Consider the following 10062-nt stretch of genomic DNA (forward strand, 5'->3'; position numbering starts at 1 on the left):
TGCCCGTTGCTCAGCTGGCTTGCCTGTTGGTGAGCACTCAAAAGAGAAGTTGTTGCTGTAGGAAAATGGCAGAGCTCAAACCTTCAGCATCGCTCTGCTGCCGCCTCAATGCTGTTCAAGTATGAGGTGAGGATGGGTCTGGTTATTGCCTTTCCCTGGGAGAAAAGAGATATACTAACAGGGTGTTTAAAATTGCGGGGAAGGAGGGATTTAGCGCTGTTCAAAGTCCATCTAACAAGACCGGTACGAGGTGAAAATGGAAGATCAAATGACAGCAAAGGAAGAAAACTAAAACTACGCTCTGCTGTGAATGACAGAGGTAACTATTCTCATTTACTTGAAAGGAGGAGACTGAAAACCTGTGACTGAGGTTCTAGTAAGGAAATCATAAAGCAGACCATTACTAAGGCTTTCAGAGGTGTGCAGCAGGAGGAAATGGCACTGGGGACTGCTTGTAGTGCAGAAGCATCTAAGGCTGGGCACAGGAGCAAGCAAGGCTGCCTACTCCAGAGCACTTCCAGATACTGGAGTCTGCTGGAGCACTGGCGGTTTTGCTGTCAGCCTTGTCTTGCACTGCTTGGATAAGGTAGCGAGCGCAGCTCCAGGGGCTGGACTCTGCACAAGCACTGCTGTGCTGTGCTGAGGTCCAAGCAGTGTGCAGACGGGAACGCTTTCCTCTGCATGCTTTTCCAGGTCGCTGGCTGTTACGTCACTGCAGACTGATGAAGTATTTTGACTATCACGAAGAGATACCCTTGCCTTTTGCTGTCGTATCTGATCAGCTTGTTTAAAATCCACTTAACACAGTATCAGTTCATATCAGAGCAAGGACTCATGAGCAGTCTGGTTCTTATCACTTCACTCTTAGCTTTAAACCCTCATCATTTGTGGGCTTCAGAAGTTACAGCTTGTGCTTTATGCAGCTTCTCCTTAAACAACAGTGACTGCATTCACAAGAATTGAGGATAAATCTGAAAAATCCAGTGGGTACGTGGATAATTTTGTCACATGAAAGCAATAGACAAACATTTCCTTTTTTTCCTGGCACAATGCATCTCACTAGAAGCTGTCATTTATCATAGAAAGCTACAAATGGTAGAATATGGAGAGGTGCTTCTCTGGTGAGCTACCTTTGAGAGCTGAAAGAAGAAGACGTGATTTCCTGTGGCCTTGCTGAAAAGAGCCATCATTCTCTCTTCTGTCTTGGTCATGGCTCAGGTACCTGCTTGTCTGCCTGGTGAGGCACCTGAGTGCCAGAGAGAGCCAGAAGGAGAGGAAGAAAGCAGGGAGCTCACCCTAGCACAACGCTGCCTTTGGGATGCTTTCCCCTTTTTCCTGGCCACGCTGCTCTGCCTGAGCTCACAGTGACCGTGCTGTAAGGCAACAGAACCCTCCAAAGGAAAACCTGTAAAACCCCATACTCCCCACCAGTTCAGGCTGTTTGGGGCAGCAGGTTTTTATTACGGATGCTAGCTAATGCCAAGAAAACTGCATCTTAGGAGTAGACCAAATTCTATTCTTTTTGGACCGGTTCCTGTTGAGGACCAAAGCGCGCTTTTTGATGAGGACTGTTGCATGCATTTTCAGAGCAAGCACTGGAGTAACTGTCTCCTTCAGCAGTTTGGCTGCAAGGAGACAAAATTATCTGTGGGAGCAAGACACTGCCTGAACTACAGGGAGAAAATTCCCATCACCTGGGAAGCTGATTCCACTTTGAAGATGTAATTGTTCAGTGAGACCGGAGCATTGGGGCAACAGCCCTGTAATAACACGAGCTGCAGAAGGGCAGTGTTCCTGAATGGAGAGATGAATATTGTCCACAACCCCATTTCCGATGGTTTTCTGGTCTTTTTTAAAGCTGTTCTCCGAGCTGTTGAGTACAATCAGTGCAGACGTCTTGGACAACTGTTGGTATGTAACCCTGGAGCAGTGCTTGCCAGAGGAGCATCCAGGCAGAACTTCTGCTGTAGAATTGCTCAGCACATATTCTTATCGGGAAGATTTTATTTCTCAAATAACTAAAACATGAATCCTGCCTACTAGCTTTGTGTAGCATTTGTAGTGGTAATATGTATGTCAGGGATCTTCCTCCTCCTAACCAGCCTTTTGTATGGAGGAGCAACTCCATGCTTTAGAAACGCTCTCCCTTCCCACTGCCCTGAGCTCCACAGAGCACCCCAAATGACCAAAGGGTGAACTGAGTTTCTCTCCATTCTCTGCCTTTCTCTCATCCTCTTTTTCCTAATCTTCAAAGCACCAGCACTAGCAGGGCCTTGAGTCTGTTGGTGGCTGACCGATTGGTTCCCCTGGAGCTTATCTCTATTTCATGGCAGGTTTCTTGTGTCTGTCTCCCAGGCTGCACGCCCTCACCTTGTCCTCCCTGGGGACCACCCCCTTTGGCCCGGAGCTGTGGACACCCCAATTTACTGTATTTCACTATGCTATGTCCCATCTGTCAAGCCACCTTATTCCCTGCAGACATTTGCAGTGGTGCAGCAGAGGAGCAAGGGCAGAGCAGTGCTGCTGCATGCTCTCCGCTGCCTGCCATTGCTCCTTGGGTGCTGAGGGTGCTCTGCTCAGCCACAGCCCCCCCAGCTACCTGCTGGTCCCTCTGCGATGAGCCTTGAGCCTCTGTGCATAGGTCAGCCACAGCATCCCCTTGGCATTTCCTCTGAGGCATGCAACGTAACCTGAGCTCCAGATTCCCACTGGCACAGGGATGGCAACAGCTGCAGCTTTGCTGACAGCTCATAGAAAGGACAAGGAGATCTGAAACCCTATAGCTCTCTGCTCAGCCCCCGGGACCACAAATTCTCCCATCACAGGGCTCTGCCTGGCTTCCTGGGTCCCAAGTGATCCCTCCCACCTGAACAGAGGCTCTGGATGCCAGCAGCATTTTTTTACCCACCCTTGGGTCCCTTAGGTCATATATTGTGTCTTTAGGCACCGCAGTCATTCGAGGGAGGTATCAGCTTGAAGCCATGTGGCTTATGCTGGTGTGGCAGCTCCTCAGTGTCCTCACATTTCCCTCCTACCTTTTGGGTTGGATGTGGGTTTATATACAGGCTACCTTTGCACAAGGAGACCTGATGGTGATGGTGATACACGACCTCCCCTCCAGTGGGACTGTCTCACTTGCTAATGAGATGACAAGGCAACCAAGGCCTTGCTTTGATGGGCAAGCAGCCCAATGTTGCTGCTGGCCGGGGTGTCTCAAGGTGGGGATGGCAGAACTGAGCTGGACATGGAGCAGCAGGGCAGTGTGAAAAGACTCTGGAGTCATCTCCTTGGTGAGCTCTAGAATTTCTGCAAGAGTTCATCCTAACTCTGGACTTTGGAGATCCCCTTGGGGTGGCAGCAGGTCCTGCAGGCTGTTGTAGCGGGATTAACTAGGTTAAACAAACATCATGGGACCAGGATGGTGTTACATCAGCCACAGTGGACCCTGTGGGTTCCCCTCCCAGGCTGTTGCCTGCAGAACCTGCCCTTTGCACTGCCTGATAGTGCCAAGGGCTTATGTTGAACCTGGTTCCTGAGCAGAAACACTCTGCAGGTGCTTTGTGCTCTGACAGGTCAGGGCAGCACCCAGGAAACAGCTGTCTGTGAACAGGAACAACAAAAAGAAAGTAATAGTTGTTTTAGATGTCTGTAGGAACTAAGTAAAACCTTTGATCTCAAGAAGGTTTCCTGTTTGTAGAGAAAAACCCTTGGGTCCCAGAATGGGGGCAGGTTGTCCAAGCAAACCGCTCCTGAGTTTGGGGTTTGGGAGGCCCATATAATATTTTGCACCCTTTTTCTATGATGGCAATGATCTTCCAGGGGACAAATTTCATCCCTGGGTTGCACAAGACCCTGCATTGGAGGATGTCTTGGCCACATGCACTGCTTTGGTGTGACGGTGTTTCTGTTTAGAATAGGGCCTTCTGGGGCTGGGGGAGATCACCACACGTTTTGCCCTGAGGCTCTGGGAAGTCTCTTCCCTTCTTTTTCAGGAAACTTTCAGCGGCTTCTATATGCCAAAGAAAATGAGAGCAGTTGGTCAAGAAGAGTCGCAGGTTGCCCCAAGCTGAGCGTGAACACCAGGGTGACCCCAATGCCAATGCTTCCATTCCAGATGCCGGCAGGATGGCAGGCACTGGGAGGTCCTCTGCCCACCCCAGGTGTGGAGCCACCCCGCAGCATTCCCTCTTCTGGGCACAGGGGCAGGACAAAAATGCCTCTTGAGATAACATGGGTGCCGGGTCCCGTCAGCTGCTGAGCTGCTGTGTCCATTTTTAGCCTGGTCTCCAGTTACCAGCCACCTCCTCCAGCTGCCTCCAAAGATAGGCAAAGCCACCTCCCTATGCCTGGGCTGGAAACTGCCGGGAAGCAGATGGGAGGTCACAGGCAGGGATGAGACTGGTGGGATATTTGTGGAAGGAGTGAAGGACGCTGTGAGTACACCTCAGCTATGGCGTTGCTGTGCTACAACAAGGGCTGTGGGCAGAGGTTTGATCCTGAGCACAACGCCAAGGGTAAGTGGGCTCATCCACCTTGCACTGGGGTGAGTGGGAATGCATGCCACTTTCCCAGTCTGCAGCCCAAGCTGCCAAGCAGGGCTGAGCTGAGCCCAGTACAGGCAGCCCACATGGCAGGAGCTGGCTTAGGAGCTGCCAGGCATCAGAGGTGCCTTGTGGGCAGGATTGTTCCTCATGAAATGTTCTGCCTGATCGCCCTTTTCAGATTCCTGCCTGTACCACCCGGGTGTCCCCATCTTCCACGATGCCCTGAAGGTGAGTAGGGCAGGAGCCAGGCTGCAGCTGCAGGGGGGGACCTCGTGCCTGGAGGGACTGCCCGCACCTGACCACTTTGTCATCTCCCGGTGCCTAGGGCTGGTCTTGTTGCAAGAAACGCACAACAGACTTCTCCGAGTTCCTCTCCATAAAGGTGAGTGACCTGCCAGCCCAAATGCACCCACTGCTCCTCTGTCCTCTCCTCCTCACCGCTGCCCTGCCCTGGCCTGGCCCAGCCCCATCCCATGCCAAGGCTGCCCCCTTCGCCCTGCTGGGTGGGGATTTCCTATCTGCTGCCCAGGAGCCTGCAAGCAAGGGTGCTGCTCCCAGGGTGTGGGGCAGGCGGGTCCCAGAGAAGGGTGTCAGAAAGGGCTGAGATCCCCCACCAGGATCCTGTGGGATGAGGACAAATGCCCCAAGTGCCAGCACAGCTGTGAATGTCTGGGCTGTCCGGGCCAGGGGGAGGGAGGCAGCAGAGGCCCAGGGATGTGAGGGAGACTTGGTGCCCTTCAGCTGCCAGGCTGGGGTGCAGCAAAGCTGAGACCTCTCTGCCGTGGCACCAGTGAGGCTGCCACACCGTCCCTGGGAATCCCTGCAGACATAGCCCCTGCCTTGGTGCGGGGTCAGAGCCCATCCCTGCAGGACACAGAGCCACCAGACCACGGGAACTCACAGGGTTTGGGAGCAGCTGCCAGGTTAGGGAAGGCAAAGCAGGCATCAGGCTTGCCTCTGCTGCTCAGGGATGCACAAAGGGGTTTCACAGCAAGGAGAAGCCCCCTGAGCCTTTCAGCCAAAAGGAGACCTCAGATGAGCTGAAGGCCAAACCAGTGCAGGAGCTCATCATCCAAGGACCAAAATCAGCTGAGAAGATGCAGCGGGAAAGACCAAGGTGAGACAGCCTCAGCTAACAGTGTTGCCCTGCCGTGCTGCTTCTTCTGCATGTGTCTTGACCTGCTGCTTCCTCAAGAGAGGCAACAACACTTAAATTGCAAAAAAAACCCACTTGGCTTTTGCTGCTGCTGTTTCCCAGCTCTGATGAGCCTAGACAACTGCTGCCAATTAAAGTATCCAGGTCTCTGGAGCAGGCACTGGAGAAACTGAACCTGTCCTCCAAGGACGAGTCACCTGAGGGCAGTTGCACAGGTAGTGATGAGCTGATGGGTGGCAGTGGGGTTGCATGTGGCAAGTTCAGCATGGGGTTTTGCACGGCAGGTTCAGCACGGGATGGCAGGTGTGTGCTCAGCCACCTGCAAATCCACAGAGCTGCACCTTGGAGGTACATTGCAATGGGCTGTGCTCAGGGGCCGTCTTGTGCGAAGCTCGGGAGCTGGGAGTGGGGCTGTGGGGAAGGTCTGGGGGCAAGCATGGATGGAGTGTTCCCCAGGGTGAAGCTGTGTTGTTCTCACAGGGGAGGCGGCTGCCCAGGTGAGAGCTGGCAGCACCTGCAAGAATGCAGGCTGCAAGGCGGTAAGTACCGGGCAGGGTCCCATCTTTGCACGGTCTGTGCCACACGGCCAGGAGCATTGCAGATCTGGTGCGGTGGCTTGTGTCCCAGCTACCATCAGGTGTGGGGCAGGGTGCCAGGTGGGTTGGAGGTGGCAGTGCCCATTCGCTCCGTATGCTCCTGCTCATCCCATCCCTGGAGTGGCTGCCTCTGTCACCTCCCAGCCATGTTCCTGCAAGAGGCTTCCAGATTCCTGGACTAGTGGTACATTTGTGTTTCACTGCTGCTAATTGCTTGCAATGAAATATAGCACATGTTCAGGATATGGGCCTATAGGTAAAGTGCACGTAGAATAATTCCCACCTGCATTTAATTAACGCAGCACAGTCCACTTCCTATCTTGCCCCAAGACTGCCTGTCTGCCTCAAGGCACGTGCCGGAGGGACCAAGCTGCAGAAGGGCCAGCATGCTTGGAAAGCAGCAGGGAAGGGAGCAAGCAGGGAGCAAAAGGTGGGAGGTGGATGAGGACATGAGACTGACATGCTCTGGGAAGGAGGGGAAAGGGCAGGATGGATAAACAGCCCCTTGCACCTCAGAATGTGTTTCTGTGGTGTGCAAACTTGCCCGTTGTCCCTGTGCTGCCCAGTGGCTGGGCTGGGACCAGGCTGTGTTTGGGAGAGGGCGTATGGAAGGGCTGCTGCTGTGGTTGGGGGGATGACACTGGGGTCCCGGTGCAGGTGGGGTGGCTGCCTTGCTGGCAGGGAGCAGAGACCAGTGCCAGGCTGCCAGCTAGGCATAGTCCCAGAGGAGGTCCTCACAGATGCTGGACCCAGTGAAAGGGTGATGCTGGGCATCGTGCTGTGCCCTGTGCAGGGATGGGCACCGATGGGTGGATGCCTGGCTGTGCTGTGCTGTGCCAGAGGCACAGCCAAAACTTTCCTCTGCTTCTTGCTCCACAGATCTACCAGGGCCCAGATTGCAACACAGAGGTTTGTGTTTTCCATCCTGGCATTCCTGTCTTCCACGAGGGGTAAGAAACAACCTCTTACCAGGGAGCAAAATGACCCTGCTGAGGGCTGAAATTGCTGCATTGCAAGGCTGGGTGGCCTCAGCCGGTGCAGTTGCGGGTGAAACCCCCCCCCCCCCAGCAACAGGTGGGCAGGGGGAGATGCTGGTTCCGAGTTCCTCTCCCCCACCACCCTGAAGTCTGCTGTGGTCCCCTCTCCTGCTCCCGTGGGTGCTCCCTGCTCAGGTCACCCTGCTCTCTCCAGGATGAAGTACTGGAGCTGCTGCAAATTCAAAACGACGGACTTCAGCACCTTCCTGGAACAGCCGGGCTGCAGAACTGGGAAGCACTGCTGGACAGGGAAGGGGGTAAGGGGGCTCTTGGCAGCGGTGACTTGTGTGAGCAAAGTGCCATTACTGACACCTGAGGAGTGCTCCTTCCCTGGCTCTGCATTCACATGGGTTTCTGCATTTAATTCTCTTAATTTTCATAATTGCTGACAGATGACTGTGCAGGGTTTGAATGCTTAATCTTCACCCATCTGCTGTTTAAAATGCATCTCCCTCATTCACAAAATGTGTCAGCTCTCAGCCCCAACGGGCAGATGTATAGGAAGCTGAGTGAGGCAGGAGCTGGCCCCAGGCACAGCGTAGCCAGCGCTGCAGGCTGCTGCACAGGGGGAGGCAGCTAAGCATGGGAAAAGCCTTGCAAAACACACCAAAAGTTTTGAAACGTGAATGCAGATGACTGAATTTGGTTTTAACGAAGCTTTCGCTCTGCAACTGCTTCCCAGGAGGGACCTCATCTACAATAGCGACACAGTGGTGTGGCAGGGTAAGGGGGCGAAGACCCCAGTTCCCAATATTTAGTGTGTGCGTATGCATGTGTAAGTTTCTCCAGGGAAGCTCCTGGCTGGAAACAGGCTTGAGCTGGGAAAGTTGCAGCAAAGTGGCCCAGGATAACCCTGAAAGTCTGAGTCAGCACTACTCTGAGCAACACCCTCTGAGCCCAGTCTGTTCTTTATCCTGGAGAAGAAAACTTATAGTGGATGTAAAGGAGGCTGCAGTGAATGTACTGTGATGTTGTGATGCAGATGGTTTGTGCTAATTGTCACCTGAGTTTGGGGCTGGGGTTCCTCCTGTGGTGTTTCTCTGGCTGGTAATGTTGAGGGCTGCAGTGGGTCTGTCTCCTGGTGATGCTCAGAAATGTCTAGTGGAGCCAAAGCTGCCTGTGGCACAGATGAGGTGGGATCCCGTGGGAGAAATGTGAAATGTGCCCCTTTGGGGCTCATCTATGTGCCACATTTAACATGGTGGCATGATTCATGTCCAGCAACAGCTCCTGCGCTGCCCTCCAGACCAAATTTCCTGACTGCATAGTGCCTGTGAGCTTGGGCATAGGAGAGTGACTCTGGAACAAGAAGGGGGATGTCTCTGGTCTTAACACCTCCTTCTGGAGCAACCCCAAGCACAGGACAGATGCCCGATGTTGCATGGGACAGCTTGGCAGGGGCTGCCCACCATTGCATGAATGATGTCCCCTCAAAAACCTGATGAAAGGCAGAGTTTGATCTTGCTTAGTTGATGCTAACCTCAGCCAGTGCTCTGTGAAGATGTGTGAAGAAGCATCCTCCGGCACAGACAGCCCCTCTGTTTTGGGGTGTATTTGGGCTAGATGCCATGCCGTGATAGATTCCTCTCCCCAGCAGGACAAGAAGGCGGTGTCAAGCCGGCAGGACTGGCACCAAACCAATAGCCAGGTGGTGGTGACTGTCTATGCCAAGAACCCCCTGCCTGCCCTCAGCAGCGTGAAAGCCAACCGCACTGTGGTGAGTGGGGTGGGCAGGGCTGTGCTGGGGATGCACACTTCTGTGGCACCTGATTTTGGTGAGCCAACAGCCAGGAGCTGGCCCTCATTGATAGCCTCTTTGGTCTGTTGCTGCACTGCCTACCTGCTGTCCCCAAGCTGACAGCCCAGTGGCATCGCTGCTGCTGCAGCAGCATCTGCCCTACCACTCTGGCTTAGTGGCTTTCAGCCTCAGTGGGTGGCTCTGCTGGCCTCGAATCCCTCGACTGGTGGCAGAGGTGAACCTGGCATGCTCTGAAGGGGGTGAAATGCTCCCAGGTGCTGAGGCCATTGCAGGGCTGTTACACTGGCTCCAGTGTGTGGGATGCATTACGATGCTGGAAGTCAGCTGCATTGCCCCAGGGAAGAGCTCTGGCAAGTGTTGTGCTATCCATTCAGATAATTTTCTGTTGATCTTTCAGCTTGAGGTTCATGTCATCTTTGAAGGGAATAAGATTTTCCAGACAGAACTAGATCTCTGGGGGGTAAGATCCTGTTTACTTTGATTTCTGTGTGCCAATAGTCTCTGTGGGGCTGGGCTGCAATGCTGTGAGGCAGCCTGTGCTTGCTTTTGCTCCTGGGCCAGGTCACCCAGGTACCAGCATTTATAGCCATCTCTGCTAGGAAATGCCTTAGGGCTTGTGAGGAGGGCTGTTTCGGAGGCTGCTGGTGGCTGCACCAATCGATCCTGCACCAAGAACAGAGCTGTACGTTGCTGCTGGGTCTGTAGGTGTGCTGGGTTTGGTCCCAGACTGCCCCAAAGGGTCTTTGGCCCAGCAGGTCCCTCTCCCCTACTGCAGTCCTGCTGTGCCTGCAGGCAGGCGGTGGTGTGAGGGGGAGACACAAGCTCTCTTGATTTCTCAGCTGCTTGCTGGCTGTGGAGCAGTGAGACTCCAGAATTTGCATGTACATTTCTTGGCTTTATTTCTGGGGTGTGCTGCCTGCGCCTGTGGCAGCAGAGCGTGCCGCTGGGTGCGGGTATGGCTGTGTCTCAG

The 10062-nt window shown here is 53.8% G+C and overlaps 1 protein-coding gene and 1 long non-coding RNA gene across 2 annotated transcripts; both read left to right on the forward strand.

The window, feature by feature from the left end:
• The first annotated feature begins 4373 nt into the window (after positions 1 to 4373).
• LOC130158767 (uncharacterized) lies at positions 4374 to 4975 on the forward strand. Its single transcript, XR_008825487.1, has 3 exons — positions 4374 to 4514; positions 4723 to 4772; positions 4870 to 4975. It is a non-coding gene; the product is annotated as an uncharacterized LOC130158767 (long non-coding RNA).
• A 666-nt stretch (positions 4976 to 5641) lies between these two features.
• ITGB1BP2 (integrin subunit beta 1 binding protein 2) lies at positions 5642 to 9923 on the forward strand. The gene is made up of 7 exons (XM_056359985.1): positions 5642 to 5661; positions 5803 to 5915; positions 6181 to 6239; positions 7176 to 7246; positions 7488 to 7590; positions 8931 to 9050; positions 9490 to 9923. Exons 1-7 carry the CDS (start codon positions 5642 to 5644, stop codon positions 9571 to 9573), a joined length of 570 nt encoding a protein of 189 aa, XP_056215960.1. The 3' UTR covers positions 9574 to 9923.
• The last annotated feature ends 139 nt before the right edge of the window (positions 9924 to 10062 follow it).

This window comes from Falco biarmicus, chromosome 14 (genome assembly GCF_023638135.1).
Source record: "Falco biarmicus isolate bFalBia1 chromosome 14, bFalBia1.pri, whole genome shotgun sequence".
In the NCBI taxonomy this organism is placed as follows: Eukaryota; Metazoa; Chordata; class Aves; order Falconiformes; family Falconidae; genus Falco; species Falco biarmicus.